General features: G+C 38.1%; 1 protein-coding gene across 1 annotated transcript; it reads left to right on the top strand.

The window, feature by feature from the left end:
* Positions 1–24744, top strand: LOC132847595 (calcium uniporter protein, mitochondrial-like). Its single transcript, XM_060873020.1, has 8 exons — positions 1–326; positions 18009–18063; positions 18170–18340; positions 18928–19032; positions 21573–21733; positions 22768–22971; positions 24298–24414; positions 24523–24744. Exons 1-8 carry the CDS (start codon positions 231–233, stop codon positions 24613–24615), a joined length of 1002 nt encoding a protein of 333 aa, XP_060729003.1. The 5' UTR covers positions 1–230; the 3' UTR covers positions 24616–24744.
* Positions 24745–25614: the final 870 nt, after the last annotated feature.

Raw genomic sequence — 25614 nt, 5'->3', positions numbered from 1 at the left:
ACACACACACACAAAACTCCTCCCTCACACACACACACACACCACTCCTCAGTTCCGTACTCTGATAGAAAGAAAACGTTTTAAATGTAAGTGACATCAGAATCACTATTAAACGAAGACAGTAGAATTTTATGGACAAACAGACTACACTCTGCATTACAACAACCAATCCGTGTCGGATATAAATGAAGACGACATCTTAAAGTTGTGCTACAGTTTATTTTTCAGCCATGGCTGCTTTAAGAACGGTCAAACTGTATGGATTTTATCGCAGTCTTCCACAGAGCTGTTCCGCGTTCAGAACAAGCGCAAATCCTCTGCAAACGGTAAGATATCCAGCGGAAGTTTTCAGTGACTTCAATCCTAAATAGCGCTCAAAAGACAACACAGTGCACTAAGTACAGTTTTGAATCCGTTGTTACTTAGTAACAGTAGGGCACCTAAGTAGGGAGCAGGCGGTTGTTTGTAGTCAGACAGCTCGTAACTGACGCTATATAGCATCGTTAGCATAGTTTAGTAGTTTGATGTGTTGTTACTTCTCGCCTCATATTATTTGCTTTGGTTAATTAAGTTATAAAAAAAATATTAAGTTTTGTTTATTTAGTATCTGCAAATAAGTGGCACAATTTTGACTTCGACGTTTTCCTGTGTCTTTTTGTGAACTTGAAGAAAAACATTGTTTAATCTGAAGTGAAATTAATAAATAAATCTTCTTGACTTAATAGATATCTAGATTTAGTTCTCAAGTGTGAAAAGGTGAAGTCTGAAGGAAGATTTTCTGTTGCTAACACGACTTTTCTACTGACTACTGAAACATGAGGAATTCAGTTAATACACTGAGGCTGTGAACAAACCTACATCATTCCTCACTGGGTGAAGACTTGTGGAAATGAGTCACCTAAATCAATGCTGATCTTGTGGCCTGGTACTTTTCCAGTCTTCACCGTCCCAATTTCTGTGATCGTTTGCCTACCACAGCCTCAGGTTCCTATTCTTGACTGAGAGGAATGGAAGCCAATGTGGTCTTCTACCTGAAGGATCAAGCTGTTGAGATGCGTCTTGAGATGCTTTTCTGCTCACCGTGGATGTAAAGAGTGGTTATATCAGTGGGCTGTATATATTATCCCACTGATATAACCACTGAACCAGACTGAACATTCTCCTCTGACTGCTCTTATCAACAATCAACATCAGCTTGTTGGTTGTTATTTGTTTGCATGTCATGAAAATACTAAAAGATCTTGACTTTATGAAATACTCTTTACTGAAATACTACTTTATGAAATCCAGCATTATGTTTTTAGGTTTTCCGACCGCTTGTCACGTCGCGTGCCCGTCTGAGACTATTGTCATCGTGTTATTTCACAAATGAGTAGTTGAACGTTTGTAGTATTATATTTACATATAATTATTATTATTACCAGTAGATAAACCCATTAGATTATGGAATTGATTCGAACACGGTCTCAGTCGAATGTTAGAGATATTATTCCTCCAATACCTTTTTAAGTATATATATTTTATTATAAAGGTGTTTCGATTATACATTAAACATCCCCATTAATACTCTTGGCATGGAGTTTACTTGTAGTGTTGAAATTCAATTAAATTCAAATTCATTTGTATAGAGATTTTAACAATGGACATTGTCTCCAAGAAGCTTTACATAACATAAGAAATATAGTACAAAAAGTTTATTATACAAAGATTAATATTATACAAAAGTTCAAGATTAATATTAGACTTGTATTTAAATGCGTTTGTATTTACCCCCAATGAACAAGCCTGGGGTGACTGAGGCGAGGAAAAACCTTTCATGGAAAAGGAAGAAACCTTGAGAGAAAATCCGTCTCAAAAGTGAATCTCATCCTCATTTGGGTGCCTGGAGGGTGTGATTATAAATTGTTATAGACACTGGAGAGTTTTATTATGAATAACGTCCTTTCTACAGTCAGATACAGTACGAAGATTGTGTATTGATTAGGAGGACCACATGGAGTTGGCGTCTCAAGACTAGACAGAAAAGTGTAACACTACTGGAAATATCTTCAATAAACATGATCACATCACCCACCTCTAACACCAAGTTGTGTATTTAACAGGTCATATTAATATTAAAATCTTTGTATAAGGCTGTTATTTACGACATGATGTAGCTAAGGTAAAGTTTGTCATAAAACAACTAAGTTAATGTAATCACTTTTGTTGTAAAATCTATTTTTATCCGTTTATGTGGCTCCTCTGCTGTACACACCGTGTAAATGATCAGTTACTATAATAACATATAACATCCACAGCATCAATATAAACCTGTTATTCACTTTACAGCCAGAATACTGTCTAAGCTGCTGTTATAGAAAACTAGTCAACACTTTCTGACCAATCAGATTTAAGTATTCTTCAGCGCTGTAGTTTATACTGTTATTTGTTTTGGTTTTCATGAATGAAACATGTCAGTAATCCATCACATTGCCCTTTTAACACCAACATGACCTCTGAAAGCATTTTCTCAGTGTCATGGTCCAGTGTTCACAGAAAAACAATAAGATCATTACAGATACTGGTTAGGGCACGTTTTGCCTGTGGGCCCTGAAGTCCTACCCGGCTTTCTCACCGCATTGCGCTGTTGGAAAAACTCTACAGAGAATGTGGGCTTATATTTCATCCCTCTGACATATTACAGGAGGAGTGGGCGTTAATATACAGTGCAAGATTCACTGCCATTGCTCTGCTTCCTGCCTTCTGTTAGAGTTTGTATTACATTTTACTGCTTTATTTGTTCACGATGCCTACATTACAAACACTCATGTTCCTAAAGACGCAAGTTATCATTCTATTCTTGGAGAAAATTTCAGATTATAAATTCCTAGACATGGCATTGCACATTCAAGTTGTTTGTTCGTCTGATTCCGGAATTGATCAAGCAGGATCAAGGTCACATGTCTGAGAATTTTCTTCAGTAGCTTCCTTCTTTGTCATACGAAGATGTTGCTTATGTTCAAAAAATTGAAGACAATTTTGACATGCATCAGTCCGTGTTTTTGTCCGACACATCATCTCAATACGGAATGGTTGAAATTTTGTGGATTTATATGGAACATTCATTGAAACCAGCAGATGAATTGATGATTCAAATTGTATTTTTTACATACCTGACCATACACAGTATAAAAATGGACTAATAAATTTTGGAATCGATCCAAGCAGTTGCAAGGTGAGATGAAATATTTCTAAACAATAAAGACTAGACTTGTTTGCAGAAGAGACAACTCTTGGTATCTTGGAGTTCTGCTTCTTGACAAAGGCAGATCAGTTGATGCAGTTTACTGTATGCATGTTGCGACTGGTCTGCATCAATAATCTAAGTGCGTTTAAAATAAAGCTTGCAGACAAAGCGCATGGCTGCCTGTTGCACCTGGGGGCTGGTTGCACAACACACACGGGGGCGGTTTTTATTTTGCTGGTATCACTTGGTTCCGCTGGGCCCTTTAGAGCAAAGCATCACTGGGAATCAATACAAAGTCATTCTGACTGATGATGAGACCTTTCCATTCTGATGGGTGTGGTCTTTTCTTTGGTGACTCCACGAGCACTCACAAGACTTCCTATTTCAGGCTTTTTGATTCCATCTATCTTTTATGGTAAGCAGAAGAGACAGAATGCCTGAATGATCTATAAAAGCAAATTTTGTTAGGACTGTAGGACAATTGTGCTGTAATTAGCTGACTGTTGTGCTACGCGTGCTTGCACTAGAATTTCTTGATGATTACATGCCATGCCTCCAGACAGTGCTGTCCTTAGCCACATGATTGTTGATGACAAGGAAAACAATCAAATCAGCAAACATATTAACATAGTGCCTGTCTTGCAGATCTGTCAACACAGAACAATCAACGGCTCGGAAACTGATTCGTCTGTGCTTGATGTGACAGTGATGTATCAGAGTTGAATTTATAGACATGCAGGATTTTAGGAGTCTCAGAATGTAAACAGTCTGATTTTACTGGGTTAAATAACTGAGTGTGCAGTTTATACTGATGGATTCCTGTGCACTTTTTTCTGCAAATACAGATCCTGTACAGAATCAGCAGTATTGCGATGTACTGTTTAAGAAGGATAGAGATTAGGAAGCGGGGAAGCTGGATATAAAACTGTCAGATTGCAACCATGAAGACAATTGCTGCTCCTTCTGGAGTATTACAAGTTTAATTATCTCATCTCACACAGATGGTACATGAGATTTCCATCTTGGGACATTACGTCTGGTACCTGTATAAAAAAATGGAAATAATATATCTCACTTCATTGTTACAGATCTTAAAAATTCCGTTTGTTTATAAGACTTAGACGTGTAGGGAAAATGTGAACTTTCTTGCAGTGGAAGAAAGTCAAAAGCAAAGGTTTATATTCTTACAAAAATTATCCAACACACACAATTGTGTCTGAATGCACTTATTTTTCAGAGGCATTCGAAAACAACTAATGCAAATTTTACTGTACAAATTTCCAGTGTAGCAGAAGGGGAGGATTTTGTTGGACACAGAACCAGTCTTTCAGCTCTGGCCTTGGTTATTTTAATCAGCGATCTTAAAATAATAAGTGTAGATAACAATCAGTAACAATATGGACTAGAGCTGTATGCAGCTTGTGTGCATTGTCTTTATTGACCTTGACATTTCTAAATAAACAAAGTTCCTTTTAAACCAAACTTGCAGACACATGAGGAGTATTATAAGACGTCAAGTGTTTGATGAAAGAAAAAAATTGGTAGGAGTCTGGATTTGCTGGAGGCTGTGGGGGAGGGATGGAGGGAATCCTGGATAATATGAACCATTTCTTTTATAACACCCTGACTGTGCAGAGAAACAGCCGCGGTGGGCGTCTGACCTTATTGTGCTGCAGGAAGACCCGCATCAGAAGGTCCTTCATCCCTACTGCCCTCAGGATATTCAACATCTTCTGCGAAGGCAGACTGTAAATGCGATCAATGTACATATTCTTTTTTATTAAATTCATTAATAAGTACAAACACAGGAGTACAGGACTAAAGACTATCCTGAAATGGGATAAATAAACGATTGCTGATTTCTCTTATGCTATGGGGGCATTTATTTATCTTGCCAGCATGGCATGGTTCCGATGCTCTATTTAGGGCAAAGAATGAACCAACCCTACAAAAAGCAACAGTTTATTTATTACACATGTACAGTTTAACCACAAGGAAAGACCTTTAACATCTCAGAATTTTTCACCCTGCTCTATCTATACTGATACACATATCTATCTTCGAATCATACTTTTGACCAGCTGTACATATCCTCCGTCCTCGTATGTCATAATTCTCTCTTAATGAATGTGTTGTTTGCAGATTCACCTGTCTGCGTTATTATAGACCAGAAAACTGGTCATTACAGTCCGTCTGCACCTGACAGATAGAGTGGGTGGTTGGAGAGAATTCGCTCTCTAATAGGAGGCTATGCTGTTTTGGGAAAAAGCAGCTCTTCGTCGTACTCGTTAGAAGCCGAGGGATGAGATCCATCTAGGTCTGCCTGAGTGTTTTATTTTGGCAACTTTAAATTACTTTTATAGATTTCATCATATGCATCATGACAGGAAGTGCCTTAAGTGTTTAACAAGACAGAACAATTGTAGTTTTGATTAAGAAAAGATATATTATATTATATTACATTATATAATAGGCCCTCAGGTGGTCTAGTGGCAGGATCCCACGTTCTCATTGCTGTGACCTCAGTGCCAGTCCAGAGCCCAGATAAAAATGGGAGGGTTGCATCAGGAAGGGCATCCAGCATAAAACCTGTGCCAAGTGGACCACATGATCTGCTGTGGCGACCCCGAACAGGGAGCAGCCGAAAGAAGAAAAATAAATCAATTATATTAGAATTATAATATTTTATGTACCTGCATTATATTATGTCACAGGACCTCATGGGGGTCCAGCCTCAAGATCCCTCACTCTCATTGCTGCGGCTCGGGTTCGAGTCCCAGTCCCAGTCCCAAGCCCGGATAAAATGGGAGGGTTGCGTGAGCAAGGGCAACCGGTGTCAAATAAACCTGCACCAAATAAAAAATATTCAGAGCAGATGATCCGCTGTGACGACTTTGATCAGGGAGCAGTCGAAAGAAAAGCAACATTATTTTATGTCACAGGTCACATGACAAAGCCAACATGGCGGATGCACTTTATTACATTTTCAAGATTTTGTCACATACAGTTGTATTCAACTTAAAAATGAAAATACGAACGCAACCTATTCCTCCTTAGCTGTGCGTATATATATAACTAAATTTAAAATTAAACATAAAACGGAGAAAATTGCATAATTATGTGCAATTATATTACGTGTAGTAACAGTAGAGAATGTGTAAACGGTACAGAATGAGCAAAATGTTTTACTGGTTTCCAGTTTAAGATGATCCTCACTGGGTTCATATACGGAAGTGGTACCTACAAAATCGATTGTAACTAAATTACATTTAAACTAGATTTTGTACCATGCTGTTAAACTGATTGCTCGCACTGTTGCATATTGTTGAACGCCAACAACATTTATGTAAGAACATGTACGCAAAGCTCCTTTAAGTAACCTGTAGAAATCTGGTATGAGAGATTATTCTTAGTCATACATAACATCATCAGCGTAAAAAATAAACTATTAATAAAAATAAACCTCAAGCTAATTTTAGACCTCTACTATCAGTGCGTCTCAGTCAGTTCACTAGTTCAGTAGTCGAGGCACTGATCAGGGAGTCGGCCATTTTACACTCTGTCTCTCTCAATCGGAAATACTTCCTAAAAAATCCCACGATACATCACAAAAAGACAGGGAGCATTGATGCCCACTACGTTCCCTGGTGTCATATTTTCAGTCACCATTGTCTCCATATGTACACATAGAGTAAGCCACCATTGTTTACATATGTAAGTAGCTTGTTATTGTTCTTGTAGCTCACTTGTGTTAACGATTTCTTTGTTTTTTTTTTTTTTTGATGTTCGATATACAGTTAATTTCAGTCTAAACACTCTTAACTGTATAATGATTTATGTTACATACTACATACTACAATTCGAGTTCCATGACGGGAAAGCGATGATTAAAGGTGGGGTGCACGATGTTTGAAAGCCAATGTTGACATTTGAAATCACCTAAACAAACACGCCCCTAACCCATATGAGTGTCACCCCTGTTTTGATAGCTCCGCCCCACACATACATACGCAACCCAGGCAACTAATATGGCGGAACCAGCTGACCTAGGGGATATTTTTATCAGTAAATGAACTCACTAAGTAATAATATGGTAATACAGGTCAAATATGTATTAAATTTGTAGTACTGTGTGTTGTACCGTTAAAGGTTTATCTCAGTTTCACTCAGAAGACGACGTTCAACACCTAGAACCCGAGGCAGAGGTAACAGCAGGTATCCGCCATGTCAATCTTTCAATCGCTTTCGGCTAATGCCAAGCATGCGCACTGGACACTCTCTCTGCCGCATATTGAGAAGACACGCCCCTTTCTGCTAATTGGCTACACGTTCGTTTTGTTAGTCGGTCCGACTCAGTTTTCTGAAGCACTATTCAAACATCGTGCACCCCACCTTCAAGCTAAAAATTCATACTATACAATAAAGCTTAAATAAGTATATATAGACTCGCAGATGATCACATATTCTTTCTTTCTTGCTCTCTACCACTTGCTTTTTGTCTCTCTCTGTCCATCTCAAGCTCTATTATTCTCTCTCTCTCTCTCTCTCTCTCTCTCTCTCTCTCTCTCTCTCTCTCTCTCTCTCTCTCTCTCTCATGTGCTCACCCACAATTTACAATCCAAATACACATTGCTCACACAACCTGACTTTGGGACACACCCTATGACTTTATTGTTAAAAAAAAAAATGACTCATTGCTATACATAGATAGTGAATCAGGAGACAGAAGATTCTCTATTTCAAACCAGAAATGCATCGTAGCCCTGAGTGCAAGAAGCTCATTGTCTTTTGCTCTTTATGCGATTCTTCTTATCTAACATTTATATAAGCTTGCACAGTGAGAGGAAAGCACTCTGAAAGCTCTGTAGGAATTTGGCTACTCGTATAATTTGCTCTGTAGAGGTCTGGGGGAGGAAGAAGTGCAGTATTTATTTTCCTCTTGTTCACACAGCTCGTTCGGGTCTATAGACACTTACCGTAATTAAACAGCGTAGTATGTCATTTACGGGAGTGGAGGAATGACCGGGGTCTGGAAGGGGAAAAATGTCAAGCTGATTGTTTTCGTTCGTAGTCTAATAACAGAGGGGGAAAAAAAGAATGATTCATTTTCAGGGTTAGATTAAAAGAGCTGCTGAGTGCTGCTGGGTAATGGTGGCTTGGTATATCCATAATCTGACCCATAATTCAGCAGCGACACAAGCCGTAATAACTTTATCCCTTTAAGGTAGACTAGGCCTGTCAACTCATTTAATACTTCTTGCAGAGAAGCTAAAATTAGCAGCTTTGTCATCTGCTACCTTGGCATTTTATACTTTGTACTTGAAGCCCTGGGAAACGACCAAATTGATGGAAAGAACTGGCATTCGATGGCTGTGGTCTGATTGATGGTCCACACTGACCTATAATTCAAGACCCTTTTATGGCTACCGGGATGCCCTTGAAGCTAATAAGATCTCGCATTAGTATGTTAGTCACTTTACTAGTTCAGTCATGACCACACATTGTCAACACTACAAATCTGTGAGAAAAAAGAATCGAACTGTACACCACAGCGTTTTAGATTTTCTTCCATCACTTCATCTTGTCAGCTAATTATCAAGCACAATCTGGTGTGTTAAATTGAACAGGTGAAACAATCACGAAACCCACTGATTTATACTGCTTTCTTAACAATTATGGAAAGGCTGTATAGACTAGCATGCCAGTCCTGCTGGCTTTGTGTCCTGGCAGCCATGTGTGAATGTCAATTACTGACTTGGCTCGCAACTCTACCATCTAGCACATAGTTTGTTGTGTGTGCTTTAATTTCTATATCCATCTGCACACAACTGGGCCTGTTGTTCTCGCATAGTGTTATGGTGTCTTTTTTGCAAAAAACTGCCCAAAAACACGGATAATAATAATAATAATAATAATAATAATAGTAATAATAATAATAATAATAATAATAATCAGCATCACCATTGAAAGGAAAATAGTAAGTGGTGCAAGGTATGTAGTTTTTCCTCCAGGATTGGGGGTTTGATTCCTGCCTCTACCCTGTGTTAGTGGAGTTTGTATGTTTCACGAGATTCCTCCAGGTTCTCCAGTTTCCTCCTCCAGTCCAAAGACATGCATAGTAGGCTGTTTAGGATCTCGTGTGTGTGTGTGCGCACATGATTGTGTCCTGCAATTGGCTGGAACCTCATCCAGGCTGTCCCCAGCCTTGTCCCCGAGTCCCAGGAAAAGACTCCTTTTCTCCTAGAAAATAGGTGTATGGAAGGATAGAAGAAAATTAAAGAACATAAAAGACCAAAATTGGCTGCACTCTTAGGGATTGATTGTTATTCTCGCTCTCTCCAGTCCTGTCCCTCTGATAGACCATCAGTGGGCAGATACTAGTGCTTTCCTCAGAGTGTGCTAAATTGCCCCCCTGATGTTGCATCAGCAGGAATTAGAAAAGATGCAGTCAGCTGGCTTCACATGTCTTTACCCTATCAACCAACCCCCCAAAAATTTGATATCTGGGTAGGAACTGTCCTTAATTAATTAATGGAGAAAATTAGGGTGAAAAATGCCATGCACATAAACAAGATTGTATAATACTGAGTATCCCATTACCAATAAAACAGTACTGTGTTGTGTAGGTTTATTGGTAGAAACTCTATCAATCTGTGTTTGTACTGTATGACTTCATAATTATTTGCTGCCATTGTATAATGAATTATCTCTTTATTACTCTTGTTCCTCAGCACCTGCACCAAATTAATAAATGCAAATGTGTTAAAAGGTTGGTGAGCTGCATTGCATCTAAATTCTATTTGTCTCAAGAATACTGCTTTAGAGTCCGTAGACTCTTTTTTTAAATGTGAGTCATGAGTTGTCTGATGGAATCTTCCTACTCTTATGTCGGAAACCGTCACAATTCTCAGTTGGTTATAAGCGTGAACAGAAGCTTCTCCCACTTCTATAACCTAGTGGTGGCTCTGGTCAGCTACAAGCAAACACTTCTGTATCTAAATGCTTGATCTTCAGCTTTCTATGTGCATGTTCACTCTTTATGTGGCCTTGTACACTTTTGCCATATCATCGTTTTCGAGGTTAGGAAGTAGAACAATTTTGAGGCTGTCAATAATAGTTGACACTCCACAGCAGCATTCATATGAAAGCAGGAACTCGGTCCTTTAAGACTTTCAGTTTTTACCTAACCTACTAGGGGGCAAAATATTCATAGAAATGGCGATATCAAACCCATTTCTGCTCCCTGAGGTGCCCCAGTCAACAAAATTCAGTGTACGGTTATCATAAAGGGACAAACATCTCACACTAAAACCCTTTACTAAGTTTATATCAGACTTGCAGCCACAAAATAATTCTTTTGTTCAAACTGAATGAAAATGTCCCATAGGTCGATTTCAATTCCACCGACAGAACTGAATGCCAGTGTACAGGTTAAAAAAAGTTAAACGCTTACTCCACGTTTGTCTCTGCAATTATTTTGTACTTATTTTTGAATTATTAGTAGAAATTAATGTTTTGTTTAGTTGTTGTTTTTTCCCTTTATAAGACAAAGAAAGACCACATTTTATAAATGTAGACGTAAGCAGCTTTACAATGCATTTACCATCTGCCTCGTCAGTGTCGTGGGGGTTTAAATAAAGTTTGGCTAAATTTAAATAGAATATAACGTGTTTTAATGCCAAACATTTAGTGCACGAGCAAGAAAAGAGAATCTAGCCATCTGCTCAAAAACGTTCACTTCCTGTGCATCTGACTCAAGCACACATGACAAATATTCAGCTTATTTTTTTAATTTACACACTTTGACTGTTAATCATTTATACTCTTTGTTTGTTTTGCCCTGAGGTTCCTTTCATCACTTATGCTTTTTCTTTTTTAAACTCAGTTATTGAATTAAAGGAGAAGTGTCACTCTGGCTTCACTTGCTCCAAGTGAAAAACAGCACAGCAAATTTCACTAATAAAAAAGCTAAAGCACCAAGCTGTTTTTTAAAGGAATAGACGACTTTAGCTGTCCTGCGGGAAAGGAAAGCATTTGTCAGCTTGTTTCATGTTATTACAGGTTACCAAACTCTACAAATTTAGTCCAACAAAGTCAAAATTGCTTGCTTTGTTTGGTTTTGTTGTAAATGCACTTCTTCTTCATGGTGTGCTTAGGTTTCTGCTCTGGAATTGCTGTGTCAAGGAATATACTGTAACTGTCACACTTTCACTGTGCTGCTGTGGCAGTAAATTAGACTTCCCAGTAAGGGTGTTTACACCAGTAAGGGTGTTACTATTAAGAACATTTCAATTTTAAACAAATTAAAAAGGATTTTTGGTCAGAATGAATAATGGCGTAAAAACAGCCATACGAACGCTATTTTTTTTTTTATTATTATTTATTTATTAATATAATTTTTTTGGTCCACTGGCTATCAGTGTCATAGTTTGACAGGTTATTTTGTGAAAGCAACAGCTCATGGAAGTAGCACTCTGTTTGCCTCTTCTGTTTAAAGATAAAGAGAATCTATAGTTTATCAGAGCAGAATGTGTTGCATTGATTAAGGTTAAATGTTTATTATACGCTTATAAGGATGTGGTATCTCAGTGGTTAAAGTGATGGGCTACTGATCGGAAGCTTGTGAGTTTGAATCCCAGGTCCATCAAGCTGTCATTCCTGGGCCCCTGAGCATGGCCTTTAACCCTTAGTCGCTCAGTTGTTTAAATTAAATAAATGTAAGTCACATTGAATAAGAGCATCTGCTAAATGCTATAAATGTATACGCAATGTATAGACAGAAAGAAAGAGGAGAAAGAATATACAGTTATGTGATAAATTAGGACACAAATGTAGATGAATCTGATGTGATTGCATCACTTTCAACAAAAAATCACTTTGTTTTCACTTATTATAAACAAAAGTAATCAACAAAAATGTGTATTTGATATGAGGCAAAAGTTTGGACACCCTGTGCCCTAATAGCTAGTGTTTCCCCCTTTGGCTGAAATAACTTCATTGTCGTATCTTGTAGTCATCTACCAGTTTCTGACATAACTGGAAGAAAGTTGCAAGATCCAGTTCCACTTCAGCTTCTATTTTTTTGACAGATGACATATTTCTCACATGTTCCTCAGGCACCTTCTGATACAATGTAGAATTCATAGTGGATTTTATGATGATGAACTGGCCAGGTCCTGCTTCAGCAAATCATCCCTAACTTCCACCTTCATGTTTTACAGTTATGAGGTCCTTTTGCTGTATTTGGTTTACGTCAATCTTGCTCTCTGTTACGGTGTTTAAATAATTTAATTTTAGACTCATCATCTGTCCAAATCCCATTATTCCAGAAGTCTTGGGACTTTGTCTCTGTGTTCTTTATCAAACTTCTTCCACACCTCCCATGATAATTAAAGTTGTGTAGCCTCTTTCTGATTGTAGCTTCATGCACATTGAAATCCACTGTAACGAGAGCTTGCTGTAGGTCTCGTGATGATATTTTAGGGTTTTTGGAGACTTCTTTAAGCATCTTTAAGACATGACCTGCCCATGTTGGCATTTGTTTTCTCCACTTGTAAATAATGTTTCAGACAGTGAAATGATTACAAATTCTTTTGAGATCTTTTTATCATTGCTGGTGCATCACCTTGAGATCCTTGAATCATACATAATGATACAGTACTTTGCTGAAGTATTGAATCAAGATACTCGTATCAAACAAAAATAAGATGCACCGAATCATTGGCGATGCTTTGTATGGAGTTGGTATTACAATCAAGCCAGTAGTAGTGAGTGAAGGTGCTTCTTGTGTTCTTGTAACAAAAAAGCACAGTGATGTGTCTCACCCGAGTCTAGTCACTTTAACTGGTTTATCCTAGCTGTTGAAAATGTATTTATATTTTTAGATTTGAGTTTTGACCCCTTGTTTTAGCAACATTCCAGTATAAACTCACTCATTTTCTACCGCTTATCCGAACTACCTCGGGTCACGGGGAGCCTATGCCTATCTCAGGCGTCATCGGGCATCAAGGCAGGATACACCCTGGACGGAGTGCCAACCCATCGCAGGGCACACACACTCTCATCCACTCACGCAATCACACACTACGGACAATTTTCTAGAGATGCCATTCAACCTACCATGCATGTCTTTGGACCGGGGGAGGAAACCGGAGTCCCCGGAGGAAACCCCCGAGGCACAGGGAGAAAATGCAAACTCCACACACACAAGGTGGAGGCGGGAATCGAACCCCCAACCCTGGAGGTGTGAGGCGAACGTGCTAACCACTAAGCCACCGTGCCTCCAGTATAAACATTGTCAGATAATACAAACAGAAATAAAATTCTATTTCTAGCAGTTATTTTTGCTTTGCACCAGAACTTTGACCTGTGAATTCACAAGCCTTTGTTTTGTGAGCTGACAGAAAACAAGAAGGCGTTACTGTAAAATTCAGCTACTGATTAAGTAACAGGCATATAAGGGAAAAAATAGCCATATCATCCACCAACTTGCCCTAGGGTAGTTTTTTTTCCCTCCCTGTCCTCTATCTTTTAGTATTTTCTTATTAGCAATGGTGAAATATCTGAAAGTTCTTTCTTCAGTGTGTATTTAGAGCTGAGGGTTTATTTAGAGCTTGATGGATCTCTGTTAATTAGTTTAGAAATATCTGTGATGATGATATTTGAAAATCGTGTGCAGTGTAAGGAAAATTTGGATAAAGTATTGAGGTTAAAGCTTGAGTTTTTGAATTTTTTATTTTTATACAGTACATTTACATTTACAGCATTTGGCAGACGTCCTTATCCAGAGCGACGTACCGGAGTGCTTTGAAGTCTCCATCGATGAATATATTAGCACTGGTTCAGTAGGTCACAGACTAAGTATGCCATCAGACTCTTGGGATAGCACACGGTCAATGTTTAAGTATTTCAGGAAGTAACTCATCGTTGAAGGCTTCTAGCGACTCAGCTGTTTTCACATCAATGAGAAGTTCGTTCTACCACCCAGGGGACAAAACACTGAAGAGTCTTGAGATGGTGGGTCCAGTCATGCAGTGCTAGAGGACCTCAAGGAGGGTGTCCAAACTCTTAGATTTATCCCATTTGACAGACCCAGTTCTCCAGAGCAAGTTATGTTTAATTCTATTACACATATGAGCAGTTGAGGATTAAGCTTTCTGCTTAAGTGCCCAAATGTGGTGGCTTGGTTGCCCTGCGAGTTGAACTGACAATCTTCTGATCAGCATAACCATTGAGCTACCACAGTCTTGTGTTTCAGAGTTCTTTGATTTGTTTTCAGTAACCGGTTTTCATCATAAGGGTGGCAATAGATCTGGTGTAAATCTCACAAACTCAGAGCTCAGGATTTAATCTAATGTGAGGCAGCTTTAAAATGTACACATTACATTTACAGCATTTTGCTGATGCCTTTAACATTTTTATTGCCCTTTTTTATACAACTGAGGGTTAAGGTCCTTGCTCAAGGGGCCCAGCAGTGGCAACTTGGTGGATTTGGGATTTGAACTCACAACCTTCCGATCATTCTGATCAACACCTTAATCACTACGCTACCACGTACCATTAGTCAACCTAATTCAACATTTAATATCAATAAACTAATTTCAAACCTTTTTAAAATTGTGAATATTTAAATTTAAATAATATTTCTTTTGTCTTGAATTTTCACATTTGTTCTCAAAATAGAGGGTGGAATATGACAAGGGAAAATAACCCTCATCTCAATTTGAGTTATACCTAGCACATATTTATGCCATGCTGTGATCTATGCCCAAATCATTTATATGCATAGAATTCCTTCAGCTAAAACATATTTTATGAATATGATCTCCTCTATACAGTACATTAAGATCTCTCTGAGATGCTGTCGTAATCTCTGAGCGTTCACTACATCGTTGGCTTCAGCTCAGTGAATCCGGATGAGGTCGTTAATTAAATATCGATGCGGCAATCGAGCCCTTTGGATGAGCGTGCATGTGCTGGGTCGTAACCATCAACCTAATGTGCCGTGTCCACCTCGTGGGAGTCTTCAATCTGCCCAGAGTTTTATCCTGTTGCTAATCGTTCAGAGAGCCATTGAGTATGATGTAAAAAATTAATAGCTTAAGATGGAATGTTTCCTTATATTCAGAGATAAATCCCACTGGAGGAACTGAGATATATTTAAACTGTTTATGGAGCTGGTGTGATGATCATAACACTGGACACGCACATAAATTGCACTTTATAATAATAGTGATCGATTCAAATCATTAAAAAATTATGGATTTTTTAAGGAAAATCTAAATAAATGTGAACAGATTCTTAAATACTGTATTAATTTCCTCTGTGAATGAAAACCCAGTGTTTGGTTTCCTTTAGGTACACAAGTAAATGTGAAGTTGTACACATAAATTCACATTCATATGTCACCATGAATATGATCATGTCACTTTTAACAAAAAATTGAAATAGATGCCTTTATTATTGCCAGACATACATTACAGCACAGTGGAATTCTTTTCCTTCAAAAACCCACCTGAGGAGGTTTGGGTCAAAGCACAGGGGCAGCTATGATACATCAGCTCTGGAGCAAAGAGGGTTAAAGGCCTTGCTTAGTTGCCAGACAGTGGCAACTTGGTACTGTAGTGCTGGGGCTTGAACCCCAACCTTCCTGTATCAACAACCCAGAGCCTTAACCACTTGAATAAAAGTATAAAAATAACGAAGTTTAAAATTCAATTTATATTTATTCCTAATGAGGAAGCCTGAGGCAACGTGGCAAGGAAAAACTCCCTGAGACAATATAAGGAGGAAACCTTGAGAGGAACCAGACTCAAAAGTGAACCTCATCCTCAAGTGGAAGTGTGCGACCAAGAGCTCTTGAGCAACTTATTGTCTTAGTGATAGCATCTGATTAATCTGGTTCACTGATGCTTTGGTCTCTCTTGTTGCTGGTGGTTTCGAGAAACATGTGACACTTGATGGTATCATGATTTCCACTAAGCAGGCAGATATTTCACCTAAAGCTTGATTGCCTCTGCAGTTTCATACTTGGCTCTAGAGCAACAAGAGTATCCAACAATATGATGAGCCTCAAAAACACAAAAAAGAGAACAAAATACAAATAAACACAAATTCAATGTTTTGTAAAGACCGTCTCAGTCTCCAACGTGGTGTGAATTAAAAGGGGCAAACTACAGAATATAAAGGACTTGAAGTTTGTGTGTCAAAGAATGAACCAAGATACAAGTGTCTCCAACCTCATTATACATTACAGGAAGATAGATATACTAATTAACAGGAGATACTAATCGTAAGGGTATTAAGGAATTGTCGAATCCAGGGTTTTGTTGGGAAAAAAAAACTCTTTATGTGATGAAAAAATGCCCCCACAAAGCACTAAGCACATTAAATAGCATCATACCAAGCCACTAAACTTTAAACTTCCTTGGGGAAATGTGCCAAGGGAAACTGCTAAAAAAGCCATTACCTTTCTGTGCTGCTGGACATAAGCACTGGGAATTTCCAATCACACATAAGGACTGGAAATTTCCTGTCTTATTCAAAACATCTGAACAGGTAGCTTTATTCAGGTCTTTGTGGAACTTTTCATGCTAAATCCTGCTTTACCTCCACACCCTGTTAAGGTAGACATTGAATGTTTGCACAAGTCGACAATGACAGTAAACACCATCTGTCTATAGTCTGTATTATCTGGCTGTCCATTGCCTATACTGTCTGTTTGTCCATAGCCTACCCCATCTGTCTGTCTGTCCATAACCTACACAGTCTGTCTGTCTATAGCCTACACTATTTGTCTGTATTTCTGCAGTCTGCTTCATGTCTGCCCATAGGATACACCATTTATCTGTCCAAAACATACACTGTATGTCTGTCCATAACATTCACCGTCTGTCTGTCTATAACCTTCACCGTCTGTCTGTCCATAACCTTCACCGTCTGTCTGTCCGTAACATTCACAGTCTGCCTGTCCATTAAACTTCACCGTCTGTCTGTCCATAACCTTCACCGTCTGTCTGTCCATAACATTCACCGTCTGTGTGTCCATAACATTCACTGTCTGTCCATAACCTTCACCGTCTGTCTGTCCATAACATTCACCGTCTGTCTGTCCATAACATTCACCGTCTGTCTGTCCATAACATTCACCGTCTCTGTCCATAACCTTCACTGTCTGTCTGTCCATAACATTCACTGTCTGTCTGTCCATAGCCTACACTGTCCATAACCTTCACCATCCGTCTGTCCATAACATTCACTGTCTGTCTGTCCATAGGCTTCACTGTTTGTCTGTCCATAGCTGACACTGTCTGTCTGTCTGTCTGTCTCTAGTGTGCACCATATGTCTGTCCATAGGATTCAACGTCTGACTGTCCATAGCCTGCACCACCTGTCTGTCCCTAATCTGCACCATCTGTCTGTCCATAGCCTATTCTGTCTGTCTGTCTCTAGGCTAAACTATCTGCCTGTCAGTAGTCTACCTTAACTATCTGCCCATAATCTACATCTGTCTGTCTGTTTTTCTATAATCCTTATAATCTGTCTTTCTGTCTACATTGTTTATCTATATTTACCATCTGTTTGTATATCTACGTTTGTCTATCTACATCTACACTATTCTTCCATCTCTCTATCTGTACATTGTCTGCACTGCACTATTTGAATGGTCTGTCTGACAAGCACACCTAGACATGTGTGTATATCTCTCTCTGTTTATACATAACTGGGTATATTGGATACAGATCAATAACATATCTATTTTGTGTGTTTGTTTTTTTTTTAGTTCAGTCGGTGGAGTCTTTCAGTCGCCTGCTGTAGCACCGTAGCACCATCTAGTGGTACTCTTTGTACATTACAACTTGTGTAATCAATATAAAGTTTTTTCTGTGTATAATGCATACAGGCATAAATACGTTAACTTCTGATATGTTCTCCATGCTCTAGATCTTTCAGTGCAGTACAAACATGGCCGCCCTGTACTGGCTCTGCCTCTGCCTTCCAGACAGGAGAAATGTCTGTTCCACCTGAGACCCATGCTCTCAACCGTCAGTGACTTTATTTGTGACATCCAGAGAGAAGATCCAGGAGTCTCAACAGCTTCTGTACATACCACAGGTACACACACACACATTGTACAGATGAAACCTTCTTATATGTAAAATTTTAATGAATGTATAATGTTATTTTTTTATTTTTAATAATTGTACAAAAAATGAAAAGTAATAATAAAGATATTGATCAGTAGAGGTTTAATGTTATCGGTACCCCACTGATGTGCATTATGTGAGTAGGCTTTTTAAATTAATTAACAAACAATGCATTGTGCCTTTTATATATTTCTAATTACATTTAAAGCTGTAAAATATTCATAAAACAAATTAGCTTCAGTTATAACTTATTTTATGGCAGCTATAAAGTTTTGGTTTAATTTCAGCCTCTTTTTTCTTTGAAAAAAAATGAGAAGAGTAAATAAATATAGAGGGAATCTTAGAAATGTGGGTTATAAAAGGAAAATAATGGCAATGAGAGAAATTTAAAATAAAAAAATTGGTTTGTGATTTAAAAGTAAATTTAAAACTACTTGAATGGATACAATCATAACTCTGTGTTCCGTGTATTTGAAGATGTGTGCTGATTTGGTCCTTGTATAAACAATACAACAATGAAGCTGACATGGTTTAAAATGTGCTCCATTTAAACAGATGGTGTAAGGATTGACTCCACTGCATCTGTGAACACTCTGCTCAACAGGGACTTTCAGCTGCGCATCAACGGAGTCGTCTACAACGTCCAAGCAGCACCAACAGGTACATATCACAGGCGCCTGATATCTTTTTTGGCCACAAGCTTCAGCATCTTTTAGGTTGCATTCGGATTTTCTGTTTTTCTTCCATATTTTCATGCATCAGCTTACAGTGTGTAAAAACATAAACTAAACATATACGTTCAGAGAGACATTGAGTATGATGTAAAAAATTAATAGCTAAAGATGGAATGTTTCCTTATATTCAGAGATGAATCCCACTGGAGGAACCGAGATATATTTAAACTGTTTACAGAGCTGGTGTGATGATCATAACACTGGACACGCACATAAATTGCACTTTATAATAATAGTGATCGATTCAAATCATAACAAAATTATGGATATTTTAAGGAACATTTAAATAAATGTGAACAGATTCTTAAATACTGTATTAATTTCCTCTGTGAATGAAAACCCAGTGTCCTGTTTCCTTTAGGTACACAAGTAAATGTGAAGTTGTACACATAAATTCACATTCATATGTCACCATGAATATCATCATGTCACTTTTAACAAAAAATTTAAATAGATGCCTTTATTATTGCCAGACATACATTACAGCACAGTGGAATTCTTTTCCTTGCAAATCCCACCTGAGGAGGTTTGGGTCAAAGCACAGGGGCAGCTATGATACATCAGCTCTGGAGCAAAGAGGGTTAAAGGCCTTGCTTAGTTGCCAGACAGTGGCAACTTGGTACTGTAGTGCTGGGGCTTGAACCCCAACCTTCCTGTATCAACAACCCAGAGCCTTAACCACTTGAATAAAAGTATAAAAATAACGAAGTTTAAAATTCAATTTATATTTATTCCTAATGAGGAAGCCTGAGGCAACGTGGCAAGGAAAAACTCCCTGAGACGATATAAGGAGGAAACCTTGAGAGGAACCAGACTCAAATATTTTCATGCATCAGCTTACAGTGGGTAAAAACATAAACTAAACATATCTATCAGGTAAAAAGGCACAGACAGGAATAGTCAGCCATGGTAAAGCGCTCCGAAAGCAGAGCGGGTTAAGGGCCTTGCTCAAGTGGCCAACAGTGGCAGCTTGGCAGTGCTTTGGCTTGAACCCTGATCCTCCAAATCAACAATTCAGAGCCTTAATTGTCTGAGCCACCATAGGAGATTGGAGAAGGCATATCCAGATTTGGCTTTGAAGTAATCAGAGTCTACAAACCAGCATGTGCAGGCAGTAATCGTGAAATATAAAGAGACAAGATGTCAGGGGTTCAGCAAACACCAAGCCATGGGATTAAAAAGGGGTAAAAGGTAGAGAAACAGGTTTACAGTGTGATTCATTAATAGCACGATGAAACTTGGATAATGGAGCTTTGCAACCAATGAGAGTGAGATGTGTGGGAGAGTGCACCCTGATCAGATTTCAGTAATTAGGTTTAGGAATAGGTATGTTTGAGGTCTTGACCCAGGAACCACTGAATTATCGGAGGATGTCGGGTATTGGGTAAAGGTTGCTATTTTATTAAAAAGACCTATAGTTGGTCAGATGGACTCAGGTGGACAGTAAACAGTTCTTTATACACCCAAGCATTCGGCTTTCTGTCATGCTCAAACACACAGTGATACAGGTGTGGGAATAAGCACAGGCTAAAACTGGAGAAACTTTGGATAGAAGGATAGCTAATTTAGCCATTTTAATTTTTAACTCATTACCTGCTATGGGCTACGCTTACACCAGGTACATTTAAACCAGGTTTGAAACCAAGGTTTAACTAGATTTGTAAAGTTCGTTGCGACAAACTTTGATGTTTGCTTTGACGAGGCAAGTCTTCGCAAAGGCTGGTGCTTTTTAGAGTCGAGTGGACATAAGGGTCAGTGTTAATTTTGGAGGCAAGTGGACAGAAAGATAGGGTGCCAAAACATTTGGAGGTAAGTGGAGACGAGCATGTGACGTCATCCGAATACTCCTGAGGAAGTTCTTCTCATTGGGCTGAGTGTTTTGATATGTCACAGATTCATGTTGTGCTAATTTTTGATTTTCACGTGACATCACGTGACGTCACATGACATCATCAGAATACACGTGAGGAAGTTCCCCTCATTGTTCTGAGTGTTTTGATATGTCACATGTCCATGTTGTAAAAAGTTTTTTGATTTTGCATATTGTGTCTGCAGGGCTGCTTCACAACCGAAAGGCCAGTCAGTACACCAATTTAAACCTTTGTTCAGAGTATCACCCTAAAGGAGCTGGCCGAGTTTGGTGTAGATAGTTCGAAAGCTTGCCGAGTTATAAACCTCCAAATTTTATAATGGGAGTCTATGGGAAAAAAGGCCACTTTGAGACCCGGTACCGGTACTCGGATCGCTTAGAAAAGTAATAGCAACAAACTTCAGACCAGGGTCTACAACATCTCCGAATTTGGTGCATGTGGCTCGAAAGCTCTAGGCCACATCAAATTTTATAAATTTTTGTCTAAGCTTAAATAGACAAATATTCTATTTTAGCCAACATAAATTATTCTACAAAGCCAACATAATTATGTTTTTCTAATTCTTATAATTCTGTGTGTGTGTGTGTGTTTGTAGAAACTGTGCCAAACGAGGCTGCAACGAGTGTGGCAGATATAAAGAACATGGTACACATGTTACACACAGCACTGAACCTTCCTGAGCATCACCTGATGAAGGAAAGGCATCTGCAACAGAAACTGGACATTCTGAAACAAGAACTCATGCCTCTAGAGCAGGTTATATACTTTTTTTACTTACTTAGGTCAACCTCATTGACAATTTACATCTATTATACACATTTCTAAAATTAAATACACTCTAAATTAATTATAAATGACCTTTAAATAAACTGTTGCTGTCTTCTCTATATGTTGGATTACACATGTCTATATACACACACATATTTTGTTGGTTATGATGTCCATGGCATCAATGGCATCAGTACGGTGGCCGAGAAGTGCAAAACACATTAAAGAATCCAAAAACAAATTAACAAATCCGAAAACAAATAAATCCGAAAACACATTAACAAATCTGAAAACACATTAACAAATCTGAAAACACATTAACAAATCTGAAAACACAACGACAAGTCAGACAACCCGGAAACGGTAGTGTATCATTTTTGAATGGAAACTTACCGATCATTGGACAAGACACCTGTCACTCAATATATACAGGTGTGGAATCTTATGTGTAATGTGTAAAGTTCGCCGTTTAAATATAAGAAAATAACAGAATTAATCCACAGTAATCCATTCCAACTTTTCCTATACTATAACAACCTCTTCCGGGTTGTCTGAAATGTTGATGTGTTTTCTGACTTGTTAATGTGTTTTGGGATTTGTTAATGTGTTTTGGGATTTGTTAATTTGTTTTCGGATTTGTTAATGTGTTTTGGGATTTGTTAATTTGTTTTGGGATTTGTTAATATGTTTTGGCATTTGTTAATTTGTTTTCGGATTTGTTAATGTGTTTTGGGATTTGTTAATTTGTTTTTGGATTTGTTAATGTGTTTTCGGATTTGTTAATTTGTTTTGCACTTCTCGGCCACCGTACATCAGTGTGTCTGCATGCTGCACCTGGTTCAGTCACAATATATTTTAAATATATATAAAAAATATTTTAAATATATCAGATATTTATTGGCATATTTAGTTATACTATATAAGGTACACAGTAATGTCCTAGCAAAAATCTTTGTTTTGTATGCCGTATGCAGCACATTATTTATTTGTACACCTGTAATATATTATTTTTGTGTGTTTAGATGAGGGCCCATCTTGACAGGAAGGCCGAGCACAGTTCTTCGCGTGCTGTCTGGGCGGGTTTGGCTCTGCTCTCGGTTCAGGGTGGAGCTCTGGCCTGGCTCACATGGTGGGTTTACTCCTGGGACATCATGGAGCCTGTCACCTACTTCATCACCTACGGCACCAGCATGGGGGTCTACGCCTACTACGTTCTCACCAAGCAGGTAAAGACATAGGTAGAGTTGGGTCATAAAAAAGGTTTATCAATCAGGTCATCATCAGTCATTATATATTTATAAACTGCAAATAAAACTAGATATAAAACTCCAAATTGCTACATTTTCTTCATAGCGTGGCTCCAACTATTCATATCATTCATGAACTTGTTCCTCCAGTTCATACTGAACCACATGTGCCAGTTCAAGTCATGCTCAGTACTGGGACCAATTTCCTTCAATAAGTCCAACCAGTGAGCTGCTGCTTCAAATCCTGCAGTCAGGAAAAAGCTGCCAAAGTAGTCACGTTTTACATAATCAGGACTTAAAGGTGGGGTGCACATTGTTTGAGAAATGCTTCAGAAAACTGAGCCGGGCTGACAAACAAAACAAACGTGTAGCCAATGAGCAGAAAGGGGCGTGTCTTGTCAGTGCGCATGTCTGACGTTAGCAGAAAGCGATTGAAACATTGACATGGCGGATAAACACGAACAGCGAAAAAAGGCTTACCATAAGGCAAGAAGCAGGACACGTTAATATAGGATCAGCTTTCCATTGCTGGAGAGAACTGAACGTCTTCCGCATGAAACAGAGATAAACCTTTCACGGTACAACACACAGTACTACAAAAACACATTTGTATTACTAAGTATTACTCATTGAGTTAATTTATTGATAAAAATATCCCCTCGACCAGCTGCCCCAGCAGGTTCCGCCATAATAGTTGCCTGGGTTGTGTATTTATGTGTGGGGCGGAGCTATCAAAACAGGGGTGACACCCATTTGGGTTAGGGGCGTGTTTGTTTTGGTGATTTCAAATGTCAACATTGACTTTCAAACATTGTGCACCCCACCTTTAATGTGTACAAAGGTTCTGACTTTATGTACATAGAAGTGAACAAGAACAATTATTCACTTTATTATTATTATTATTATTATTATTATTATTATTATTATTATTATTATTATATTATTATTATTATTCAAGATTTGTTTAAAAACACTGATTCGTTCAGATACGATACGCCATTAACAATAACGTCCAGCATTAAACGTAACATTAGCTAACTTTATCTAAGCTCACTAGTGTCATAGTCACGCACTCTCACTCACTCATTTTCTACCGCTTATCCGAACTACCTCGGGTAGTGTCATAGTCATTTATGTGTAATTTATTTCCAAATATAATGTCACAGACAATAAATGGAAATGTTATCATGTGTACAAAGGAATAAAGGTTGGTTATTGGATCGGTTTAGGTCTGTTATAAAACTACAGGGCTGAGATCTTGGACTCTGGACAGAGAACACTTATACTGTACATTCTCTCCTACAGGACTATGTTTATCCAGATGCAAAAGATAGACAGTTCCTGCATTACTTCTATAAAGGTGTCAAAAAACAGAAGTTCAACGTGGAGAAATACAACACACTCAAAGACGAGCTGGCTTCGGTTGGTTTTTATGAAAGATCTCAAATTAACGTTTAAATCTTAAACACTTTTCTAATGACCAATTTTATCTTTTCATTGTTTTGCTTTCATGTTCTTTTTATCATGCAGGTAGAGAAAGACTTGCGACGTTTGCGAAACCCAAATCGACTCCAACTGCCTGTGGAGCAAATCGAGCCCAACAGTCATGCTGCACTTCCCTAAACATACAGTAGAGCTTAATACTGGTGTTATTTATAATACTGTTTACAGATATTATTTCATGGCAGACTTTTAGAAAACACCATATTATTTGGATCAACCAAATATTTAAAATAAAGCACTTATACTGGATTCATCCTTCAAGCCTACTTTTAGTCCTTTACTCTTGTGTCCAATATTATTTACATGAAGTTATTTTTGACTGAGGTGAACTGTGCCTTGTTGTAAGTACAATGTCTTACATAAGAATTCAACCTCTTTGGAATGGTCCATAGTCTGTAGTGTTACAGCAATAAAGGAATGACTAATATTACACAGCATGTAAAAATAAAAATAAAGAGAAAATGACAGCCTTTTTTTATGACTTTGTCATTCACAAAAAAAGAAAACAGCCTCAGAAAAAAAAACAAAACAAAGTTTTCACAGCATGGATTCCACAAATTGTCCACTGGATCATTTGTCTTATCAACTTTGAGCAATAATAACCAGTAATAACATGATTATTAAACAGTGATCTATCTAAAAGTATGTAGAATAACATGCTTTTTTTAAGAGATGCTTTGACCATGTAATGGTCTCTATTCTTTCCTTACATGGTGAATGCTTTTATAATAAGTTTATCATTTATACTCGCTCATAAACATTCTGCACTGGTCTGCTTCACAATAGATGGTAAAGGTGTTTTTTTTTTTGTTTTTTTTACACATAATGATGCACACTTTAATTCAAAGTGATTTTTGAGGAGAAGAACAATTTATTTGTTCCAGATTCCATTTAAAAACTATTTAGTAATAGCACATTTCTTCTGTATGACGCTGCTGTGTACTTTCCGTTCCTCTAAACAAAGTGTCAACTCACCTTGGTATTTGAATTATCCACTTTCAGGAAGCAGTGATATAGCAGGTTTTAAAGGTTAATAATAACTTGTCCCTCTTCCTTTCATTTTCACTTGACTTTCTAGTTTGTGGTTATTGATTTTAGCTTGTTGATTTTTCCATGCAC

This window comes from Tachysurus vachellii, chromosome 6 (assembly GCF_030014155.1).
Source record: "Tachysurus vachellii isolate PV-2020 chromosome 6, HZAU_Pvac_v1, whole genome shotgun sequence".
Taxonomy (NCBI): Eukaryota; Metazoa; Chordata; class Actinopteri; order Siluriformes; family Bagridae; genus Tachysurus; species Tachysurus vachellii.
Note: the sequence above shows the minus strand (reverse complement) of the source record. Positions and strands in the feature narration are given on the sequence as shown.